Genomic DNA, 26,631 nt, shown 5'->3' with positions numbered 1-26,631 from the left:
TTGCATGAATGAATGAATGCTGCTGATATTTTACTCTCGTGTTCGGGGGCAAATCTGGTATTTCACCTGCCAACCGTATCAGCTTTGGAGACCTTTTAGCCACCCCACCCCACCCCACTAGTTTCGTGTTGGTCTTGAACTTTCTTAGTCAGACTTGCACGTCTGCCCCCTATTAGATTTTCTATTGCAAATCCAATTATATTTTCTAGGGAAAATTTTATTTTCTTTTCTTGAGAATTAATATAATTATATACGAATTATTTATAATTTAAAAAATTAGACTTAACACTTTTGAAGTTTATTTCTATCTAACAAATAAATTTCTCTATTAGTCAAAATTCACAAAATTTGCTGAAATTAACAAAAAAAAATCAGAAAAAAAAATCTATATTAACCCCCAGTTGACTTATTACTGACTTGTTACAGGTTAAATAAATCTTTTTATGATCAAATTACTCTCATATGTCTTCACGCATTGATGTATGAGAAGAGGTGTATATTTTCACCATTGTAAGGGTAGTTTAGTTTGAAAAAAATTATTTGACCTGCAATAAGTCAGTAATCAGTCAATCAAGGGTAAATATCAATTCTCATTCAGTTCTTTTGTTAAGATCAGCAAATTCAATAAATTTTGACTAACCAACAGAGGGACTTATTTGTTAAACAGAAACAAATATCAGGGATGCTACATATAATTTTTTAAATTATGTGGGATCTATGTGCATTACACCAAACTTTAGGAGAGGGGAGTGTAATTATCCCTAATATTTATTCATTCAATATTTAGAGGCTATGTGTATCATTTTTTTAGTTAATTTAACTTAAATTTTCTCAAAGAATAAGAAATTATATTTTCTATTAAAAAGATTTTGAAAGTATACGTACATCCTCTTCCAAAAAAATATTCGTCTACACCTAACCCCTTACGTTAAGCTCTGGATGAAAAATATTTATGCTAGAGAAAAAAATTATATTATTTTTTTAATTTTAGTCCTTATTCAACATTCTCATGTATATTCTTCTACTTATAAAGGAATAAATATAATATATATATATATGTGTGTGTGTGTGTGTGTATGCAGTGAGGCGAACATCATTATATTTTTATCTTTATAAGTATAAATTTATTATATGTGAATATTAAATGATGGATAAAATTAAAAAAAAATTGTGATTTTTTGCTAGCATCAGCATTTTTTTGTCTAGATACTAACCAAAGGAAGTTGGGTATAAACAGTAAATTCTCAGAGGAAGTGTAACTGTATTTTCGGAACTTCTTTAAGGAAAAATGTAATTTCACATTTTAAAAGAAGATCTAAGTGTGATTAATCTAATTTTTTTTTTCTAAACGAAAAATGTGATGACATCTTCATATACATGTTATATGTATATTAAATGGAGTGGATGATGGAATATAATTTGCAATAGAAAATTCAATTTGATGTTACTTATTGGGACTAAAAATCGTTTTACGTATCCTCTTTTTTACCTTTTCTTTTGTTTTTCTTTTTTTTTTTTGCTTTTACAATGGATTATTTTTAATTATTAAATAAAAAATTTAAAAAGACTAACTCTTATTTTGAAAATGTATTTTAATTGAAGAAATAGAAAATGTTAAAAAAAAAATAGAAATTTATAGGAAGTTCAAGTTATGTGAGAGTTGAGAAGAATAGGCAACTTGACGACTAAGAAAAGAGGGAGCATATAGTCTACTTAGAAAAGGACAGATAGGGGAACATGGCAGCAATAGCAACAGGGCTATATAGTTACATAAGGCAGGGAGCAAGAGCTACATAGGGCTACATAGGCCAAGGGGGATTGAGGCCTTTTTATAGGTGAGGCACTAGTCTATAGTTTACGAAAAACCCCCTTGTAACCCCCCCAGCTCAGTTGATTAATCGTTTTTGCCTTCCCATTAGGAAGTCAGTCACTGTCCGCTATATAAAATAACTGATTGAAATTTGAACAACAAAACCCCTCTTTCAGTATAATAAAGCATAGATAATAAATGGTATTAGAATAATAATTAATTTCAATGCGGGGGCCACATTTAGAATGTCGAAATGACTAAAATGCCCCTAAACGCTGTCGAATGGCCAAACACTTCAAGAATCAGGACACTTTTCTCTCGGGTTGGCTGGTATGTATAGAATCTGATGGGGGTGATGTACCTGATTCTATGACCGTCTGATCATCACTAGATCAACGGCCCATGTTAAATAGTACAATGCATTCGTCTGTACAAATACATAGCTCCAGATGTCGTGTACATTATTTTATTGCTTTTAGCTCCAAGGCCGATTGGTCTATCTAGAAGCTAACTCAATCATATAATTAATTCCCGCAATCGTCTCATCATCTCTAGACCAGCAATCCATGTTGGATAGTACAATGTGTATACTTTTACAAATACATAGCCCAAAAAATTATGTTTATTCTCTTACTACGTTAATACTCTCAAGTTATTTCTCGTCTCACCAAAATATGCAACGAACGAGTATAATTGATGCCAATCCAATATTATTCTTACCAATTTCTTTTTAATTGCTAGAACACTTGGATTGACTCATCAACCTAAGACCACTTAAACGATGCAAAACACCTTAACCTGTCGTATCAGTGAATTCTGAAATAATTAATAATTTAATAATTATTTTATACAAAGATAAATTCAATCAATATTTTAGTGGTACTTAAAATTAAGGGCTTACAACATATTTCATAAATTATTTAAAGAAATGTGAGTCCAAGTAGGATAAGATCCCACTTGAAATAATATTTCCCAACATATGGACTAAAAAATCAAAATTAAATAGTCTCTTTTATAACATTTTTCACTTGTAATATTTTGGCAAAAAAAGGTAAAAAAATGCACAATCTATTACAAAACACACCCAAAATTAAGTTAATTCTAATTAAAAGTTATAAGCAACTCCCTACCAACTTCTGCAACTTTTCAGTAAATATAATATAATTAAGTTATTTTTCCACTTTAACGTTTTTTTTTCCCTTTTCGTTGTTTGTTTCGGACACTTTTGATACTCACTACAGTTAAATTTATAAAAAAAAAATATTTTATTTTTACCGTAAAAGCTGAAGCTATTGCAAATAACCCCTTAGCTTAGCATACATACAAGTGGTGGGCTGTATTTATCATTGTGAAAGTGTATGTGTTCCTACTTGTAGAGAGGTCCACAGTCTATAATTCATGACATAGAATACAAGAGTATCTTTGCATGTTCCATTGTTCTTCCCTAGTTGTCACTATGTATCACCCCTCATCATAATTCCAATAATTCTTGTTGCTTCCCATGTGCAATTCCTTTAATGTTGTAAGAACATGGTGTAGTTTAAAATATTAAATTTAATTTGAAATTTTATTGATTGAAAATTTCATGTTTTCGTTGTATGTGATGATTTTTTGATAAAAAATTTCACGAAAAAGTGTGTTTGGAGAGATAACTTGCAAACTCGTGTAGTTGATATAAAAAATTGATGTACAAAAAAAAAGAAAAAATACAATATTTTTTTTTACCTTAATTGAAATTACAAAAAAAAAATGCATAGAAATTTATTATTAGGATAAGTTACAACGAACCCTCATAAAATTTGGCATAATTATGAATATTCTCTTGTTGTTTGAAACACCTCATAAATTTGCCACACTGTCAATTCAAACACCTCATAAATTTTATTCCAACTTCTTATTTTTATGTATTTATTACAAGGAAAAAGAAAGGGCTGTAAGGAGGCATCCTTCTTGTGTGGCTGATGAAGGGAAGTGAGAAGATAAACACATAGGTGCTAATGGTCCTACAAATCCTCCACTTGATGAATGATTGGCCAATTCCTTCTCTTTTTTTGCCCTTTTTATTTTTTTTTTTCTTTCTCCATTTGGCTTTCTACCAAACAAAAAGTGCACCCCTCCTCCTAACCCTTCTTAGTTCATACTTTATTTGATTATGATGTGGGGACCACAACACACTTGGAGGGTTTCTGGACGAGCGCAATGGCTGTCCAAGTCATTTTAAAAGATGTTTGAAAGCTTATAAAGTTTTTAAAAATAATAAATAATTTATTTATTTTCCAAAAACCAGGTTAAAAAATTCAAAACTGAGATGTTATGAGTTTTTTTTTTTTTAAATTTCATAGAAGCTCCCAGTTACAGACGCGTCGGATGGATTTCAAACCTAATACCACAACTACGAAATGTTGGGCCCTTAACAATTGCGACCGCATATTGAAAATTTATCGGTTTCTGTAAAAAAATTTCTAATTTATTTTTAAAGAAAAAACGTGTATGAGAAAATAAAACAAAATCGAAATTGCTGTTTTGCGTTGAGAAATGAAAGTATGTTTCGGATTGTCTGTTTTAAGAAAGCACGTGGCAGAATGAAAATGTGTTCAGATTAGACCGTGTTGTAAAATAAAATCGTATTTGAGATGGGATGTTTTTATGATAATTTTTTTGTATGAAAAAAAATGTAATATAATAAATTTTCTAGAATTTATAATTGAATCTCTCATAAAGAGCCAATAACCAAACATGATCTCACAATTTATAAATAATATAAAATTGAAAACAAATGTTAAATTAAAGGGAAAAAGTGAACTTAAAGTGCAAGAAAAGAATGAAAGATGTCTTGAGGTGACTCGAAAATAACTAATACTTTTAATACATCTTCTCAATTGGTAAAATAAAAGGTTAAATGCGATTTAATTATATAATATGTTAAATGAAAAAAAATCTCTATAAAAAAAATTTAGTAAATTATCATTATATATTTTTTAAAATAAAATAAATTATCCGCTATTAATGGTTTAAATAAGAAAATAATTTATTTTATTTTTTAAAATACAGAAAATAATTTTATTATTTTATTTTTTATAGAAATTTTTTTACTCATTTCTCATATCATATAAGTTAAATAGTCATTTTTTTTTCTTAAAATAAAAACTTTAATTTTTTTGTGTTGATTGATGGAAACTACCCTTTCCGGACATAATGATGGCATCTTTAACGGAAAGTAATAGGTGGAGCTGATGTGCTTACATCAGTAATAAATGAGGCGGATAGACTGAGGCCTACTGTGGAACCCACTTTGAATGGGATGACTGAGGTTTATAGTTTGATTTAAAAAAAAAATTAATTAATTTGATTTGTAATAAAAAAGTAACAAATTAGTTATAATTAAATATAAATTTTTATTTTATTTTTTATTAATATTATGAATTTTGTGATTTTTTTACTGATGGAGTGATTTATTTGTTAGATAAAATAAAAATATTAGGGGTACTAAATATAATTTATTAAACTATAAAAATTTTACGTGTAATTATATCAAACCTTAAAAAAAAAACGGTGTTATTTATCTACAATATTCTTGAATTTTTAAATTTGGGGATAATTTTTTATTTTATGAATTCGATTGGATTTGGAGCAGGTCTTGGATCTTGTCAAAGATCCGACCGAGTTCAGAGCGGGTCTATGATCTTGACCAGAATTCATCTCCCAATAAAATTTATAAATATGTTCAATTTTTTTAAAATTTTTAAATTTTATGCGATGTATTTTTTTATATTTTTTATATAATGATAGATTATTAGATAAAAAAATTATTTTAATTTATAGTGATAAAATGGGGGGGGGGGGGAATTTAGTCGGATTTTGCAGGTTAGACATGTTGGGTCCAAAGACGGATCAAGATGGAGACGGGTTTGAGATGGGATGTAGTGGATTTTGAGTTCATTTAGAGACGGGCAAGATGGACCAGTCGAGCTTGAAAGCAGGTTAGGGTAGGTGGATTTAGGATTCGGTGCAAATCCACCCTTATTACTAATAGTAACCTACTTTTTTTAATGTCCATAGTTCGAGTTAGGGTGAAATTTTAAAATTGAATAAAACCCGCCTGATTAATAATAGTTATCTACTATTCTTAATATCCATAGTTTGAATTGGGGCGGATCTAAGATTCGGCAAAACCCACCCCATTATTATTTGAGTTTGGATAGATTTAGGGTTCGGCAAAATTGATATTGTTATCAATAGTACTAGTGTAGAACTCGTGCTATGCACAAATATATATTTTCTTAAATTAAATATTTTTTTATAATATAAGGTGCTATAAATGAATTTTTTACACAAAAAATAATTTTTTTTATTTTTAATGGGTAAAATATAGCACTTTGAATAAATAGATCATCTTTTATATATATCTAATCCTATATAAAAATTAAAAAAAATTAGCTAAATGTATTGTTTGTTTATATAATTCATGACGACAACTATATTAAAGTGCATAAACTCAAATAATTTATAAAGCAAGAACAGAAAGAAAGATGTACGATCGAAAGAAAACTTAATTTAAAGTAATTTCATCAAATTGAACACGCAAAAAAAATTAAGGAGTAAAAATTATCTTGAATGAAATAAAAAGTACGAATACAAATAAAATAACTAAGTTCAATTAAATAATAAATATAGCAACATTATCCTCAGCGATCAAAGAATAACGAACTTTTATGATGCAAAGAAATCTTAAAACATGAAAATTTAATATGCAGACAGACGAATGAATTAAAAAAAAATATAAATCAACTATTAAAATAACAAAACATGCATTTCTCTAAAAGCCTAAATATATTAATAAAAAAGGTTAGAATGAGAAAAAGAAACACACCGATAAAAAAAACTATGATAATGAAAAAGATAAACTTTGTGAAATTTTGAAATACAAAATATATTAAAACGTATAAGTACGCAATGACCGTTAGGTTTTAATTATAAAAATAAAGGTAAAATATTACTTTTGGTCCCATTAGATAGGGCCCTTCTCACTTTTGGTCTCACGCTTTACGTGTTCAACACTTTTAGTCCCAAAATCTTATTTTTTTAATAGTAATGGCCCTGTTCCGCTAACAACTAACGGAAACAGCACGCGACTTGTCAGCTGGTAAGTAGCGGGGTAAGTCAACTGGTAAGTTACATTGGGCCTTTTCAGACGGAAAAAAAAAAAAAACCTTTTCCCCTTTTTTCCCAAATCCACAGAACAAAATCCCTAAATTCCTAAATCCTTAATCCCCCAAATCCCTTTTCCCAAAATCCACGAAACAAAATCATCTCAGTTTTTGGGGCAAAGAGCGGCAGAAGGAAGATGAGCTTGAGGCACCGAGTGCTCGTTGATTTTCCAGACCCTAAGTACGAGAAATACAGTTAGTAAACTTGCGAATTGGTTTACGAGAAATACGATTTTCCAGCTTGGGTTTGTTTTTTGTCAACTTGCAGTTGTTTGTACTGTTGTTTTGTAAAACAATGTGTTTGTTTTCGTCTATATGTTGTTGTGTATATTGTTTCTGAGACACATTTTTGGTTTATGAGAATATTGTTGTTTTCGATTTTATCCTCAGAAATAGAAAGCAATGTTGTTGTCTATAATGGTGTTTTCTGTGTATGTTGTCCCCCGATGTTGTTGTGTTTGATTTATGAGAATAAAGGCATGTGGTCCATGTTGCAACTTCTCAGTCCAATACTACTGGAATGGTAAAAATTATTTGATGTTCATCTCATTAAACTCATTTTTCTTAATCCACATTCATCTCATTAAGCTGATTTTTTGTAGATAAGTGAACACATGCTCCATAACTTTACACAATGCTCAAAAGTCTATTAGTGGAGTCCCTTGTCTCACAAAAGGAGGAAAGAATTTTGTCACAATGACAAACTTAAGTGCAGCATTGGACACAACTAAGAAAAAGAAGAAGAAAATAGCTAAGAAGGCAAAATGAAATGTATTGGCAGTAAGTTTTTTGGCTTGTATAGCAACAGATTTTTGAATTGTGTTGGCAGCCGTTTTTGGCTTGTATAGCAGTAGGTTTTTGGCTTGTATTGGCAAGGGAAATTTGTGAAGTTTAAAGGAACAAAATGTTGCTAGTTACTGTAAAACTTTTGGCACATTTTGAGTTTGTAAAGTGGTAGTATGTGGCAGATTTTAAGCATGTAAAGTTACACTTTATAACACATTTCATTATTGATCAAAATCAGTGCATTTGAGTATATTTCTATTTTTTTGCAATTTAGTGCTTTTGTGCAATTTTAGTTTTCATTTTTATTGCTTTTAGGATTTATGTTTACATATTTAAACACAACAGAAACTACAATTACTTGCAAAAAAAGGCCTATCCATTAGCCCTTTTACACATAATTGACCATTACTAAAAAGTCATCTAGTAATATATAAGAACATCAAATGAGCAGCTTTGTGACAATAACATTCAATATTTGAAAAATTTTGAGATGTTTGTGACATTTTTTTGCCTATGAAAAAAAATAAAAATGTTGTGTGGTGTTTGTGGGTTATTTCGATGTATAAATAGCAAAAAAAAAATATTTTTGGCTCCTTTATTTCCCTCCAAAATCTGAACACAAGCCTAGTAGACTGTTTTCTTCGCCAGCTGCCAGCTGACTAACAAGTCACGTGCCGTTTCTGTTAGTTGTTAACGGAACAAGACTATTACTATTATAAAAATAGGATTTTGGGACTAAAGGTGTTGAACATGTAAAGCGTGGGACCAAAAGTGAGAAGACCCCTATCTAGTGGGACCAAAAGTGATATTTTGCCTTTTAAAAATTACACCTAATATGAGGTTTGATTCCATTTAACAAATAAGTCCATCCATTAGTAAAAATTCACCAAATTTACTCATCTTAAGAAAAAAATTGGATAAATATCTTGATTTCTTACAGGGCAAATAAATCATTTTATCACCAAATTACCCTTATTCATCTTCACATGCTAATGCATGTGGTTACATATATTTTCATCGCTATAAGGGTAATTTAGTTGAAAAAGAATTATTTGAGATGCGGTAAGCTAGTAATAAGTCAATCGAAGGTAAATATCAATTTTTATTCAGGTTTTTTTTTTATTAATATAATCAAATTTAATGAATTTTTAACTAATTAAATATTTTATTTATTAAATAATAATAAATATCATAAATACTATATATAATATTTTAATTCATAAAAAACTCACCCATATTTACATCAAATCTTTAAAAAATAGAGTGTAATTATCCCATTAAATTATTATATATTCTTGATGATTGAGAGAGAGAGAGAGAGAGAGAGAGAGAGAGAGAGAGAGAGAGAGAGAGAGAGAGAGAGGGCGATAGGCATTAACTAAGAAGATTTGAGTGGTAGGGTTAGGTCAACACTTCGACATTTATTTATTGCTGCTGCCCTAACCACTAATAAGTAGGTTTATTACATCAGTGTTTACGACACCATCACTACATGATGAAATTCACCGACATTTCATTTTTTTTTTTAAAGATATAAATCAAATCAAACATTCTTGAAATTAGATTTAATTACATTATGTATTATTCGTAAAATTATAAGTACATATATACAATATTTGTCAAATTTGCACTTTGTCATATTCAATCTTTTTTCATTAATTTTTCTGCCAAACAAGAATCACATGTTATACATATGTGAAAAAATCACATCACATAATCCTTAAATATCACATGTGTATTATATGTAATTTTTTCGACAAAAAACAGCTAAGTGCAAAATTTCGTAAAGTTGAAATGATAAGTTGATAAAAAAAAAAAAACTTAGATGCCAAAATAAAAACGATCATAGTTCGGATAATAAAATTAATTAACTCTAATTATAATTACAATTTCAATAAATGTATTTCTAATTTTACGAATAATAAGAATATTTATATAATTAAATCAATTTCGACCAGTGTGGATTAAAGTAGTTGATTTTGGTGTAAATGATTGGTATAGTGTTTGGTAAATCAACCAAAAGAACAATAGAGATGGGGTCAGGGCCATAAGTATTTGTGTGCTCTTCTTAGGGTATTTATTTTGTAAAATCAAATCGTATTGGACCACAATTTTTGTTGGTATGTCAAAATGTCATATCGAATATCTAATTCAATTAATTAATTCAATTTCAATAATTACGATACTTGATTTTAATTATATATGTATATTTTTATATTTGATGAATAAAGTAACAAAAATGATACAAAAATATTTGATAAATATACAAAACATGTTCATAAAAATAAAATAACAATAATATTTTGATGTTGGGTATAATTCAGTAAACAAAAAAAAAAATCAAAATTGGATCGAGTATTGAATTTTCATAAAAAGAACATTTCAGTACAAAAAACAAAAATTAAACGTGGAAAAAAATATGGGTCTAGAAAAATTCTTCGAACCACGTAAATTTCGTTTATTGCAACTACTTTGATTTTGTACTTATGCACACCTTTCACACTATGATAATGCTACCAATTTTATTATGGCTAATATGAATTATGTCAATAAAGTCGGGCGGGTTTCAGGTCCACTCTATTCTGTTCCAGACGCACCAATTTGCCGACCCTGCTTGTACGATCCAATCAAATGTCTTTGTTCAGCGTATTGTCTGTTTTGGTATTTTTGCATACGTATCACAATCTGACAAGAAAAAATTCCTAATACTTGATGTGTACTATCATCTTACTTCAGTTGAAAATAAGGGCTTGGACAGCAGATAGGCCCCGAAACTCGTTCTTCTATCAGGGTGCTTTTTCAGAAAGAAACTTTACGATTTTGCCCAAAGTAGGTAATACTTTGAACAAAGGCGTTCCATCATGATGAACGATACACGCTACATTATTTGGTGCCGTCTGAAAAAACGAGATCACGCTGTCTCTGAGTCCCTTGTTTGAGGAGGCATATTGATGTTGATATATGCACGTTAAAACTGTTTCTCTTATTAGATCTGATTAAAGTGAACACTATTCACAAAGTTGTCAATCGCAATGGATAATTATATACCAAGAACACTATTTACCCCATGACCAAAAATCAATCATTCACCGTTATTATCAGCAACTAGTTGTAAGTGGGATATGTATTCGTGCACAAAATATTTAAAAATTATAAATAAAAAAAATTAAATAAAATTTTTATTACATGTATTTATTTGATTACACTTTTTATAAATGAACGAAATGACTATAATGTAAAAGAGATAGTAAAAAAATAAGGGAAAAGGATAATAAAAAGGGATTGAAATAAAAGTAAATAATTTTTTAGAGGGAAAATAAAAATTAAATAAGATAAATAGATATGTAAAACTACTTTTGCTGTTTTGCCACTTGAAGATAGTTGGGATATTATGGAAATTAAAATATGAAAAATAAAATAAAGATAATAATTCTCTATTTTTAATTACAAAAGAGTATAGATCAATGATGAACTACCAACAAATACAAGAAAAAATATGAATTTTCACTATGATTAAAAGTAAAGTTCTTACAATTTGAGATCTCATTGACTAATGTTCAAAATTAAAGTCATATATACAAATATGAGATTACAGGTTTGAATCCCATAAAATGCTAGATATTTATCTAAGTCTACCTGAGTTTTTTTTAATTCATTAAATAAATATTATTCTTTCAAATTTGGTCGCTATTAAGAATTATATATTAATTGAATAATATAATTATTGCTCCAATCACAAAAAATAAAAAAAAATAAAAAAAAACACTTAATTATGTCTGATACAAGTGTTTTACATTAGTTGTAGATGAAGAGTACGACTACCATATAAGCTCAAATCCTCATCTCCCTAGTAAGGTGCTTTAATAGGACAAAATCATGTAACTTTTCTCTATAGGGCTAAAGTCAAAACAAACAATATCTCGCTATGAGATTGACTTGGCGAAGATCTCCTCCATTGTGAAGCGTTTTTCCTCATACGAACGAACATCAATTAAATCGCAAGCCATATCAACATCATCCCATTCTGTTTTTTTTTCTTCTTTGGAACCAATCTTAATTCCAAGGTCCAAACAAGTAATTAGAAACTCTATTCAATTTCTCAAAATAAAAGAATATAGATGAAACTATATAATTAATAGTGGAGTGGAGGGTAGTGAAAGTGTGCATAAAGTGTTTTGGAATATCCCAAAAGCACAACTAACTACCTAACTTGCAAGAAAAAGAAAAAGAAAAAGATTATTTTTAAACACAAAAAAACGTAGTGCTGCGTGGATATCTACTCACACCATGGCATCTTCATCTGCTGCGTTCCCATATCTACTCAGAATGGTATATTCCACTGAGATTTTATAAATAATTTAAAGTTATAGGTCCGGATTTTGCCCAACGTATCAGTATTTATCTGATTTAATGTGAATTTATTATTATTATACTGAGTATTTGTCTATTTAATGTGGGTTCATCGTAATATGAGTTTATTAATCAAATCGATGCATTTTTTAGTTTATTGATATTCGTTTAATTATATAATTATTGTTTCTGCATAATATATGTTGGGTTAATTACACTTAAACTTCCTTTGAAAATGTAAAATTATACTTTTTCCCTAAAAAATTTGAAATTACTCTTACACCCCCTTTGAAAATTTTTCATTTACACGTGACCACTTTCCATTATGGTTTGGACGGAAAATATTGACATTCACAAAAATAATTACATGAATTTTTAATTTTACCTTTCATTTAATATTTTCATGTGTATTCTTGTACTTATAAAAGAAAATATAGTATCGTAGGTGGAAGTGAAAAGGCTAAGGGAGATGCAAATTACAACATTGTTGATTCTGATTCAGAGGAGATTATTGTGTATAATTTAAAAAATAATTTAGTTATCTTTTCGATTGAAGAGTATTTTTGGATTCATAAAAATTTGGTGTAACTGTATTAATAGCCGTTGTTAGCGAGTGTGAAAACCCCTTCTTTTTATATAGTATAGATATGTAATTTATCCATACTTTGAAAGTCTATTTTTAAAATGAAATTAAATATTCTCAAAATTTTAAAATATCCAAGTATATAAAATATTATAATTGAACATTTAAACTTAATCAAATGGTTTGGGCTTCTTTGGCAACCAAATGGTGGTCTAATATAAAGTTGCCAATCTGTCTTATTTACTAAAAGAACTGTACATATAATGAAAAGAAATAGCCCATCACTTTCCTAAGCCCATCTTCTTCCTTACCTCAAACAATCCAACATAATTATAATTCCAAAATATAAATATAATATTAGGGGTAATTTTCATTTTCATCCCTGTGTTTATATATTAATTTTAAGATTGTCCTAAACTTTTTTTTAATTTTTGCAACATCGTCCTTCTGCCCATATTCGGACCACTTTTCCCTCTAATTTTTAGGGTGTTTATGTATTTTTGCTCTTAATAATAAGTAGGGTTAGCTGTATTTAAATTCTTACTGAAAATGCGAAATTAAACTTTTTCTTAAAAAAGTTTTGAAATTACACTTACACCTCATTTGAAAATTATTGTTTGCACCTAAATCCCATCTGTTAGGGTTTGTTTGGAAAATGCTGAAAGTCAGGAAAAAAATTACATAAATTTTTAGATTTGCTCATTATTTAACATCTCATGTATATTTTTTGTATCTTAAGAGGATAAATATAATATATATATATATATATATAGAGAGAGAGAGAGAGAGAGAGAGAGAGAGCCAGGTTAATACTATTATATCTTTTTATAATAAATGAATGTGTCGAGTGCAGTAAATGGGAAATTATATTATGTGATGATAATTCCAACATGTGGACACTAAGAAAGGACTAATTTGAACTTTTTACAAACTTAAGGGACTAAATAGAGAAAATAAAACTTAAGTTGACCATTTTGACCTCCAAAAAATCTACGTTCCTGCCATTTTTTGCCGAAAAATATTTTGAGGAACCAATCTAAAATAAAAAACATAATTTTTAAGGATGATAAAGGCAAAATAAATTTGAGAGACTAAAATAATTATAAACGAAAACTTAAGGGACTAAATATAATATTTACTCAATAAATTAACTCTGAGTGTACATAAATTAAAAAATTGATATAATTAATCTACTAAAGGGATTATAATTCTTTGTGAAAGAAATTAAGTACGTACGTATAAATAAGGACATATTAATTAGTTCATATTTTATTTAGCAAATTTCTCTAAGGGTGCATTTGGATTGATAAATTTGAATTTGAAAAAGGATTTTACATGACTCTATTTTAAAAAAGATTAAAATTCATTCATATTCATCAAAACATAATTCAAACTAAACCAATCCCTCTAAGCAAACTGCAGTAATATAGAACAAGAACATTGTAACTCATAAACACTAGCAAAGTTCACTCGTAATCCGTCGTGTTACCAAAGTTGTCTGACAGAAGCCAACCCGATGAAATGCCTGACAGAAAGCCAATTGTAAAGGAAACAGTTTCGGGAGGAGTCTAAACAGTTTCAGGAGGAGTCTTCATCGTCCCCTAAAAAACCTTCTTATTACGTTGCTCCCCTTTGCCGACGACCTGATGCTTTTTCTCTCGAGGAGACCTTCCATCTATCCACATCTTGATGGAATGCCTGCAAGAGTTTAAGGACGCATCCGGCCTTTCCGTCAATACCTCCAAATCATGCATTTTTACAGCGGGCATCCGGAATGAGGAGCTTGACGAGATTCTTGCTAGGACAGAGTTTGCGAGAGGCGAGATGCCAATCCGATACCTTGGCATTCCACTAGCGGCACAAAGGCTTACAGTCAACAATTACTCACCGCTTCTAGATCAAATTGCCAACTGCATTTCGAAGTGGAAAGCCGATTGGAACTTATTTTTCGGTTATTCAGGGCGTGGACTGTTTTTGGCTCCAAGTTTTCCCTCTTTCAGCGGCGGTCATCGAGAAAATTCACCGACTTTGTAGGAATTTTCTATGGAACTCAAGGAGGGCACCAGTTGCTTGGGAGGAAATATGCCATCCCAAGGAGGAAGGTGGTCTTGGTATTAGGCACATTCAATCTAGGAATGTTGCGCTCCTTGCACGCATCCTATGGAACATCCACCGTAAGGCAGACACATTGTGAGTGCAGTGGGTCAACGGTGTCTACCTTAGAGGTGCCTCGATTTGGGACTGGCAACCGAAGAAGGGGGATTCTCCACTCCTTCAACGGCTTGCTGATATCCGCAATAGGGTTCACTGCTTTTGGGTCACCGGCGACAATAATTGAACATATGACGGGATGGGCTACCACTAAGGGTCTCCAAATGTCGAAAGCATATGAGTACTTTAGGCCGAAACTTACGAGACAGCCTTGGAAAGCATCTATCTGGAAGGTTTTCATCCCACCGTGTGGCTTGGCTTGCGCGGCAGATTAGCTACGAGGGACAGACTTGGATTCCTCCATGAGGAGGATTTGTGCTCACTTTGCATCAACATTAAGAAATCGGCCAAACGCCTTTTCTTTGAGTGTCCGTTCAGCAACTATGTTTGGTCCCATATCCGACAATGGCTTGGGATTAATCGACGTATGTCCACCCTGCACAGCGCGGTGAAATGGTTAAAGAAGGAGAAAACCGGCTCTCCGTTCATAACCTAGCTTTGGCATGCACGGTTCACACCCTTTGGAGACATCGCAATGAAGTCATCTTTGAAGGCGCTAAACCCAATCCCGAGGGGCTTATTATCTCAGTCAAGATCACAGTGTATAGGCTCCTCTTGACACTTCTCCCACACGGTTTAATTGCTCTTTAAACTTTAGTGAGGGTCCCTTTGTATCTCTGCGGGTATGCTCGGAGTACTTTGTAAATATTATTGGATGAATGAAAACTTACATTTCACCCAAAAAAAAAAAGAAGTGATCTTCACTCAACCTAACAAATAGATGAGGACACCATTTGAATCCCCAACTGCCCAATTCCCATCGAAAACTACACTCCAAGGGATGTTAGCTAATCCCCACATTGTGGCGCGAAATTGCAGTCCTAAATCACGTCATATTCATCTTTGAAATCTTCCAAACACATCGGAAAACTTGAAGAAATTTCTACCTTCCTACGCCTGAAAATAGCAACAACAAAGGTAGCTCCATTATGGTATCAACAATAATATCGACGGCATTGCTTCACATCGGTCGCAGCGTATCGGGATATTATTGGGTAATACGAAGTAAATGTGTTATATAATGCTTACAAACTTTAAAAAAATTGTAAAATTATAAAAATAATAAAGCATCACAAATTACTATATAATATTTCAAAACCAAAAGTTTTATAATTTCAAACATCAATAAAATTAATGACAAAAATACTTAAGATTATACATGTATAATCAAAAAAGAAAGTAAAATACCGGTGACGCTCAAAATGACCACCACCACCACCACCATCATCATCATCACTCCTCCAATAGTAATCATGTGAAGTAGGCGAGTAATTCTGATTAGAAGGCATGATGTAAACACCGGTCAGGTGAGAAGGTACTCCATAAGGAAAATACATCACTGGTTGAGATGGTAACCCGTAAGGCACTTGTGAGAATACACCTTAATGGTATATTCGAAGAAAGCTGAGGAAGTGGTTGAGGTGGCAATACATGATAGTCGAAACCTTGATAGTATGTTAGTACAGAACCACAATAGGATTCTATACCTGAATGTCGATTACTCTCACATGCTATTTGTAGTGCTTTCACGATTTCTTTTTCTAACATTAGATTAGCTACTACTTGTACTTGTTGATGACGATTCATTTGGTGTGGTCTGTATTCATCAATTTCCAAATTTTACATAGAGTACTGGACGTCAGGTTGCCTTATGCCCTATCTCTGCTATTGAGAATCATTATGTTCCACTTGGACAATCTATCAAGTTTATCTTTTATATAATTAATTGTACATATATAAATTCAAGATATAAAGATTGAATCTAATTGAACAGATTTTACAATTTTCATATACTCGAAGAGGATCCACCCATTACTAAAATAAAAAATAATATATAATAAGTAAAAACATAATAATCACTTTTCAAAAAATTAATATCATTAATTATATTTAACAGAGAGGAACATATGAGCTACATTTTAAAATAGGTGTGATTTTTAATTTATTTTTAAAATACAATAAAAAATTTTAATTGAGTTTTTTAAATAGATGGAGGTTCTATGTTATTGGCCCGATAAAAAATTTCAACTCGAGCTCATTTCTTCAATTTAATAAATTGAATTTGAATGTAATTATCATTCGGCAAAATTTAATCAAATTCACATTCATTGCTAAAAAAATAATAAAAGTATCCTTGAAAATATTAAACTACTCGAGCCCATTTCGCTTCCAATTCAACTGAATTAATTAAAAAAAAATACTTTCTTAAGCATTAGGGGACATATACATACATATTTCGACATAGAAAAACATTTAATTTAAAAATGAAAAAATAAACAAAAAGACACAAACTAAGCTAGATTAATTAGCCACTAATCATACTTGTTGATCTATGGGGTGGGTGGGGAATTGGAGCCCTATTATTATTATTATTATTATTATTATTAATTGGAAGAAAGGTGGAATTGGTCCTTCCACCAATCACAAGTGAAGAAAAAGTGGACTCCTTGATTGGTGGGTTCTTAGCTGAACCAACAAGGCTAGAACAAGTGGTGTTGTTCCGTGGAAACGACGTCGTGGAGGCAGCCCCATAGCATTTGCATGTCTTGAGCTTCTTGTTGATCTGAATCTCATGAATCTGATCATGCTTGGGAAGGTCTTCTATGCTCCTCACATTTGATAAACTTGTGAACGATTGTGACTTCCCATTGTAGTGCTTAGACAACCCTCTCCTGCTCACCAAATCAAAATCTCAAAATAATAATAATAATTCAATAATAATAATTATTATTATTATTATTTTACACTCTACAAAATAATTAAATAAATTAGAATTTCGAGTGCGAGGAAAAACTTTTTTAAATGATTGTACTTATATTGAAATCACATCTCGGGTCCAATTATACGAGTTATAATTATATAAATAAGATTTCAATTTTGTTTTTTTTTTTTAATTTGGAGCGATGGGACAGTTACTAATTAAAATAACTCGATATAAATTAATACCTAATAAAGATAATTACAACAATCATATAGGTCAATAATATCAGATAAATAAAATCTAAACAACACTTACTATTAATGTAGATAATACCAACTATGTAGTATAACAACATCCCAAACATATAACGGAAACCTCAACTTTGCTAATTATGGCAGTCGGGAGGGGATTAATATTTAACCTTCCTCGAAATTCGCAAAAACTATATTTATACAATCCTCAACTATCTCAAATCAGAGAAATTATTATAAATATTTTATTTAATAATAGTGTTAACTTTTCTTGTTAGTGATATTAATTTTATTGCAAGGGTATATCTTATTAGAGGAGAATGGAATTTGAGCATAATTGAGGGATATCTTTGAAATTACTTCAAAATTTTTAGAGGAACAATTAATGTTTAGTGCTCTAGAAAAGGAAAAGAAACAATCCGAATGGACTTAAGACAGATTATTATTTTTTTTATAAAAAAAAATTCACAATATTTGTGTAAGTAAATGGGTTATAATCACATGTGTGTGACATCAATTATTGACATAATTGACAAATACTATCAAAGCTTCACAGCAATCCGTTGCAATTTTTTATTTTACTCAATATTAAGTATTATATGTATGATTATTTTTAAATGCAATAAATAAGGTATTCTTATAGGCTCAACATATATACATGAAATAGAATAAAAAATGGCATGAGATATATTTTTTTCGTACTATAATTTAAATTAATTAATATTTTCATCCTTTAATTTTTTAGAATAGCGTTTTGATCCTTCTAGTTTTTATAATTTTAATTTTTTTATTCATGGGGTTCAACTCCAGAGGTGTGAAGGCTGAATTTTAATTAAAATCACAAAAAATACATACAAGTTTAAAATATTAAAAGATAAAAATATTGAAAAAAGTTAAAAAAGCCAAAATTTTAGGAGCTCACAGGTGTATTTTTTCGATAATAAAGTTTGAACTCTACTGAAAAAAAATTAAAATTATGAAAATTAAAAAAAATACAGGACTAAAATAAATTATAAAAAATAAACGAACGAAACCCAAATAACCTAAATAATGGGGTTAAAAATATATTTAAACCTAACAAAAAAAACATAGAATTCAGTATTAAAAGAAAAATTAAAGACAAATAGAGAACTACAAAAGTAAGAAGAACATACTTGAGAGGAAGTTGTTGGAGTAAGGAGGACATGTCTTGCAAGGGACATGATGATGATGATGATGGTGATGGTGATGGTGATGGTGATGGTGATGGTGATGGTGATGATGATGATGATGATGATGGTGAAGAATCATCATCATAACAAGACTTCACTTCTTCATCACACACTACTTGTCTGCAAGAACTGGGATGATGACCATGACGATGACGATGATGACCCATAACCATTACTTGCTCACCCATGATCCCATGCCTGCTTTCTCTGTTCAAGATCGACGTCGTTCTCGACTCCATATTCAATCTCATTATCCTCAAACCAAAACCTATACTTTTCCTCTATTAATAAACCTTCCAAACAATACACCACGCACATATATATATATAGAGAGAGAGAGATGAAGAGAGAGAAAGAAAGAGAGAGGAGAGTCTTCTTCTTGGGAGAAAGGATATATATATATATATAGCAGCCTTTGTAGTTTGTAAAACAGTGTGTGAACAGTGTGGAATTTGATAATCTTTTGGGTGAAAATAGAGAGGGATATATATGGAGGGCCAGATGGACAACAGAGGTGGGAAGCCCAATGGATAAGTATGAGCACCACTACACTCAATTTTAAATGCTTTTCATTTCTGTTTTCCTATGTTACCCACTTTAGTATAGACATCACTACAACATATATATATATATATAATATATATATATATATAATTGAGCTTTCGTTACATTACAAATAATTATATTCAAAAAATTATAATAAATAAATAATTGCTATAAAAAACTAGACATGGTTAAAATCAAAATAATCGTAGTAAGTATTTATTGACCACGGCCATACAACAGTTATTGGTCGTGATATCTGTGATGGTGGCTAAAATATTTACAATGGTTAAAGTCATGGCAATATTTTTACCATGACTATTAACCATATCAAAAATCTTTTTCTTAGTAGAAAATCTATACTTTTGCATCAGTTTTGTCAAACTGTGGTATGAAAATTGTTTACTATCGTTTTTAATCCATAGCTATTAAATTATAGTTGATAGTCATATTTTTTTTCTAGCAACTATTAACTAGTATCAAATAAAATCAAACCAAAAGCTCAAGTTTTACCATGATTAATCAATACTCGGCATGATTACAATTTAGAAGTATAAACTTTTTAAAAGAAATGCATGCTTTTAAATATATACTTTTACTTTTTTCTATTTAAATTAATAAAGAAATTGGGTATCCGATATCAGTTATCATATTAGTTGGGTACCCGATTGTATCAAGATTTAAATCGAGTATCTAACCCAAAAAACTTGAAATCCAAAATACCCAATCTTCATCTATCCTTATACATAATAAATATATTATATTTATATTATAATTGATTTGATTGGACCGAATTTTTCGATAATAATTGTAGATGGAAAGCTGCAAGATATGGAAGGTTAGATGGGAGATTCGGAGTTATCCAATTTCGTCCTTAGTTGTCACCCACCTCCCCCACCTCTGCCTCAACACCTATCCTACCCACCTGTTAATGATAAAAATGGAAACTTATCGAAATCCCCAATCTCAATGCTTGGCGCGTGCCCTGCAACACTTGGGCTATCCATTCTTGTTTACTTTGTGTAATGAAATTTAAGATGCGTATTTAGATTATTGTATGATAATTTTATTTCATATTTATTGACAAGCTATTTATTTGGGATGAAATTATAAAATATTTCGATAATGGTAAATTTTATTAAGTAAAGAAAAAGTACAAAATATACAAATCAAATAGCAATTTAAGTAGGCCATGATATCTGCTATACTTTATATACGGCGACAGTACTAATGCTATGAGGTAGTTCAGCACTAAGTATAATGAGTCTAAGCTCATCAAGAATAATTCGAGTAAGGGACACTGCATCACGAACTAACTGTTGATACCTCCGTCGATTCCATTCTTTTTCAGCCAATCACAATGCAAGCCCCAATTTAAAAAGTCACATGCCTGGCATGTGACTTTTTCTGGCAAGTGGCTCAACTTTCCGACCAAATTTATACCAAAAATGGAGATTTTTTCAGTTTTACGGGACCAAAATGGAACCCTAGTAACTTAAGGGACTAAAAGGAGAATGACTTGAAGTTAGGGGACGAAAATTGCCTTTAAGCCTAATTTTTTTATAATTTTTAAGATTTTCATCCACCCATGTTCGATTTTTTTATATGGTTTTTATTTTTTTTAAAAAATACAATAAGAGTAAAGTTGACAATGTCATACCCCCATCCAAGAATTACATAATTTTTTCAAACATCAGGGGGGTATTTATTTGTAACTTTTTAAACAACGAGAATGTATTCATAATTATGACAAATCTTAGGAGAGGTTGTTGCAATTTATCAGGTAAAACAAACAAATAGTTTGGTGCAAGGGCAGACATGGAAAACGGAAAATTTTCGCAAATTTTGCCCTATGACATTAGAAGTAAACATTAGATTATATTAGTCCTATGTTTTATCATATAAGTTATCAAAAAATTAAGTGGATTTTATTATTATTATTAGCTGTCCCATTTTATCATAACCATTGAAGTAAAGGAGCCCTCAATGTTTAATACTCTAAATAATTAAATGATTAATACATTAGACTGCCACATTGCCTTGATCACGGCTAAATTGCATATTTGATCCGACAAAGAAGGGTCGATGCCCTTTTTGGTCCTGTGATTTACGGGAATTTATTTTTAGTTTAAAAAGTTAAAAATAGTTGCAGCGTTGATCTCATTCTCAATTTTTCGTTAATACTTAACGGAAAGGGTCAAATTGCCGCTAGTTGACTCATGCAACTTTTTGGCAAATTTTAAAAGTTCAGGTTAATTTTGTTCTCAAATTATAAAGTTAAAAAATTCGAAGGACCACTTTACAACCCTAATTACAGGAATAACGTGATAAAATGACTATAATTATAGGACTAAAAATACAATTAAATCTAATTATTAGTGAAGGTAATTTGTATAAAATCGTCATTACAGACAATCAATAACACATCTACATCGATAAATATATATATACTATTATAAAAAAATAGATGTCATACCAATTTTTGAATTTCCAAACTTGCCCTTTATTTCCTCACTTAAAAAAAAAAGTCAAATAGTAATTTTAATATTTTTTAATATCTCACAATTATTTTTTTTTCTCTAAACTATCCACTACTCCACATTTATCTCTCACCTTCTCTGCATTTATTATAATTCATAATTAGAATTTGTTCTTTAAACAAATTTCTTTTTCTTTTATCATCTCATGTTAAGATTTTTTTTATATGCTCGCGAGAACTGCGTGCGACAATAACTAATATATATATATATATATATATTTGTCATAAACTAAGACTTATTCTTACTAATTCACTTGCTTAGATGGTCCGACGTTTTGTAAAATAATTATCACTATTACATTATAAAACTTTGTGTTGTAACTAAAAAGATTTTGTCACTTAATGCAAATTAGTGATAATATTAATTATTAATGTTTTTATCATTAAATCTCCTTTTTTAAGTTTTATCTTAATATTAATAAGACGATAAATTATATTTTGGCATCCAAACTATGACGATTTTTATACTTTAGCATTTTTTTTTTTGTATCAACTTACCATTTCAACTTTATGAAATATCAAATGCAGTGCACATGTGATACTTTATGTGATGTTATACTTTTCGCATATGCACAACATATGATGCTTTTCTAACAAAAAGAATAAAAAAAATAATCATATATGGTAAAGTGCAAATTTTGCAAAGTTGAGATAACAAGTTGACATAAAAAAAAATTTAGATGCCAAGGTATAAAAACAGACATAGTTCATATGACAAAATGTAATTCACTCAATAATATTTATAAAGTAAACTGGTTTAATCATGAGAAATAATAATAATAATAATAATAAAATTAAGTAAATTGAAGTAGCAGTAGTACGTAATTTGCACGTCGATATAGTGCGCGTGGATCTTCGGAACTATGTATCTAGAAAGCAGTGCGGATAACAGGATAAGGACTCTTTCATCTTTTTATTAATAATTATTTCCTCAGTAGTCTGATACAAATACAATACTCTCCCGGACGGGGGGCGCCGCTCAGCGTTTTGTAATTACAGTTTACGGCGCCGTTTTATTCCCCACCATAGCAGCATACAGTTCTACCCTCTTCCTATTGGAGAAATTATTTTAATAATATAAAAAAAAAATACAGAAATAGTGTTATTTTGAAATTTTTAAAAATATAGACTGCACCGCGATTAAAACTCGGTGCTGCCATTTTTTATTTAAAAAAAATAGCAGCACCGCGATTTTGAATTGCAGTGTCATTTTTTATTTTTAAAAAAAATCAGTAGATTGCAGTACCATTTTTGTTTTTTAAAAAAAATAATTAGATTAGGTGGGTAAAAAAATTGTAAATTTTAATTCGTAAAAGAATTTAAAAAAAATTAGAAAATAAATAAAATTATAGTTTATAATCCACAAAAAAATTTTGGGCATTAGTTTACTAGAAAATAAATGAAATTTTTACAAAAATTAATAGATTGAATTAATTGTTAGACGGCTGTCAAAATCATGAGCTATTGGTGTCAATTTCAAACAATAAAAAGTTATTTATAATTATACTAAATTTTAATAGACTTTGTTGTAATTTACTCAAAAAAAATAAAAATAAAAGAAGAAATAAAAGATGATAATATACATACACAATTAAATTATTATTCGATACGACGTGATATAATAAGAAGGTAAATGACCAATTAAAATATTTAGGAGCCAATTTATTCGTAACTTATATTTTAAAAGAAATGAATTAAAACTGACAGCAATTATATCGCGTGATTTAATTGAAGTAACGATACCGAGCAAAAAATTATTATTATTATTATTAGAATATATTTTATAGTAAAAAATAATTTTAATTTAATATAAAATACAGGCGGTATTTGTGTAATTTGATTTAACCTAAAAAAATATTAATATAGTTTACCCATATTATTAAATAATTCTCTAACAATTTAATCTTTTTATTTTTTTTTGTATGCGATATTAATATAATTATTAAATGTATATTAAATTAAATTTTTTTCCTATAAAAATACATTATAATAAACGTTGACAAAAACATCTAATTATATGGTGGTGGTGGTGACTTCTAAATTGAGAAATCATCCGTATTATTAATTTGAAGATGAAATAGGCACAATGCTTAAATGCTTTAATCTTTTTTTTTTTCAATAAAAAGTGGTACTGCGATTTCAGAACGCGGTGCCACTAAATTTTTCCTTTTTTTTTAAATAAAAAAGCACCGTAATTTGAAATCGCGTTGCTGCTAATATTTTTTTTTAAAATAAAAAATGGCAACACCTCGATTAAAAATTACGATGCTGCCTATATCTTCAAAAAAATTCAAAACAATTCTATTTCTGTAATTTCATTTTAATATTATTAAAATAATTTCTCCTTTCGTATTTTATCGGTACTGCTGGTTTTGACTTTTGAGAGACTCGTTGCCAATTTTAAAATATATTATAAAAATTTATTAGTGAAGTTAATTTTTTTGTCATGACTTATTGATTAATAAATAAAAATAATCTAAAACGATATAAAATAATAAAGTGAAGAGTAAATATAGCTACTTTATACGAAAATTGCCATAATTATAAATATTTTATTGTTATATTAAAAATTTTAAGGGATAATTACGCTCATTCCCGTGAGGTATGGTATAATTGCACGTAAATTCTTTGTAGTTTGCAAAATTACATTTAACATATCTGAAGTTTGCTTTATCTAATAAATCCTCCGTCGCTCAAAATTCACCAAATTTGCTAATATTAAAAAAAAAATTGAATGAAATTGATATGTACCATCGATTGACTTATTACTGACTTATTGCAGGTCAAATAATTTTTTTTTCAACTAAATTACCCTTATAATGGTGAAGGATATACCTCCTATCATGCATTAATGTTTGAAGACGTATGGGGATAATTCGATCGTAAAAATATTTATGTGACTTGCAATAAATCAGTAGTAAGTCAATTGAAGGTAAATAAAGATTGTTTTTTTAATTACTTGTTAATATCAGCAAATTCAGCGAATTTTGACTTACGAAGGGGCTTATTTGTTAGACGAAATCAAACTTCAGGGGTGCTAGATATAATTTTAAGTGTAATTTCACCAAAATCTTAGGCGAAGGGAGCGTACGTATCCCAAATTTTAAATGCCCTCCTAATTTTAATATCCATATACCAATGAGCTTATTTTGATAGATTTCTATTTAATTTTTGTGGTAAATTGATCAAAATATTATTTTCGATTATATATTATGATTTTATATATTTTTAAAAAACTTTATGGACTAATATGTCCTATAAATTATTTACTTTACCCACCCTCTAATTCTTTTTATATTTTCTCAAAATATATATTTTTTTAAAACATATCAACGAAGATAAAGTAGTAGTTTCCATTTAAGTGGGCTAAATAATTATTTTCTATCGAAGAGGTATTTATAATTTTTCGAATAGCAAATAGATATCCATAATTATATCAACCTTTAGAGAAAGTCGTTGTAACCCTTCATTTATTAAGAAAACTTGTACACTAAAAAAAATAAAGACATTAGATGTTTTTTTAGATAATTCTTTTTATTAATTTTAGATTTGCATGAATAAAATATTTTTGATAAAAAAATTAAGAAAATGATTCATTTCATATAAAACTAAATATGTTCAACGATTTGATTAATATACACTTTAATTACACCAACATCTCAATAAATTGAATAATACACAAATTTAATCAAAATACAAAATAAATTATAATTAATTCATATAAAATGAAATAAATACCGATACATTCAATTGGACTCGAACTCACAACCTCAAATTTGTTCATGACTTTAATCTTAATCACCACTAGACTAAGATATCATTAATATAAAATTCAGATACTCCAACCCCTCGAATGAAAAAATTGTATTTTTGATCCCATGAGTTTGGGCCTTTTTCAATTTAATCCCATTTATTATGATTTTCTCACATTGTATCCCATAAGTTGAAAAAATTCTCAATTTTAGTCATCACGTGCATTTTCGGTCCAATAATTACAGGAACCATCAGAATCCCCCTTAAAAACCTGCTAACGGCACAGTTAATTATTGGACGAAGAAATGTCATGAGAACTAAAATAGAAAAAATTTTCGATTTAAACATAGACAGAAAAAGTTGATTAAACACTTACCAACTTATTTATAAAATCTTAACAAATTTCATCAAATTAATTACAAATTTGATATTACCCAGATTTAATGAACTCCATAATCTTATTTTATCTGAACAGTTAATGGACTTCTTTTTTAAATAAAATATAATATCATATAAGCTCTAATTAAAAATATTTTATATGATGTATGAGCTTATAAGTTCGTTTAAATAAACTTAGCCAAACAACCTCTTAATTTGAAATTATCAATATACGGCAGCTAGAATAT

At 29.4% G+C, this 26,631-nt stretch overlaps 1 protein-coding gene across 1 annotated transcript; it reads right to left on the bottom strand.

Annotated features, from left to right (window-relative positions):
* LOC105175972 (putative uncharacterized protein DDB_G0277255) lies at positions 17,222 to 19,730 on the bottom strand. Its single transcript, XM_011098621.2, has 2 exons — positions 19,114 to 19,730; positions 17,222 to 17,679 (listed from the first exon to the last, which is right to left on the bottom strand). The coding sequence occupies exons 1-2, from the start codon at positions 19,419 to 19,421 to the stop codon at positions 17,313 to 17,315; spliced, it is 675 nt and encodes a 224-aa protein (XP_011096923.1). The 5' UTR covers positions 19,422 to 19,730; the 3' UTR covers positions 17,222 to 17,312.

This window comes from Sesamum indicum, linkage group LG13, assembly GCF_000512975.1.
Source record: "Sesamum indicum cultivar Zhongzhi No. 13 linkage group LG13, S_indicum_v1.0, whole genome shotgun sequence".
Classification (NCBI taxonomy): domain Eukaryota; kingdom Viridiplantae; phylum Streptophyta; class Magnoliopsida; order Lamiales; family Pedaliaceae; genus Sesamum; species Sesamum indicum.
The sequence above is the reverse complement of the archived record's forward strand: the minus strand, read 5'-3'. Positions and strand labels throughout refer to the sequence as shown.

Bases quoted from the DNA above. Each gene is read 5' to 3' on its own strand.
- LOC105175972 (XM_011098621.2), bottom strand. From the start codon at position 19,421: ATGAGATTGAATATGGAGTCGAGAACGACGTCGATCTTGAACAGAGAA. The intron at 17,680-19,113 runs GTATGTTCTTCT...TTTGGTGAGCAG, and splicing joins CTCCAACAACTTCCTCTCAA to GAGAGGGTTGTCTAAGCACT.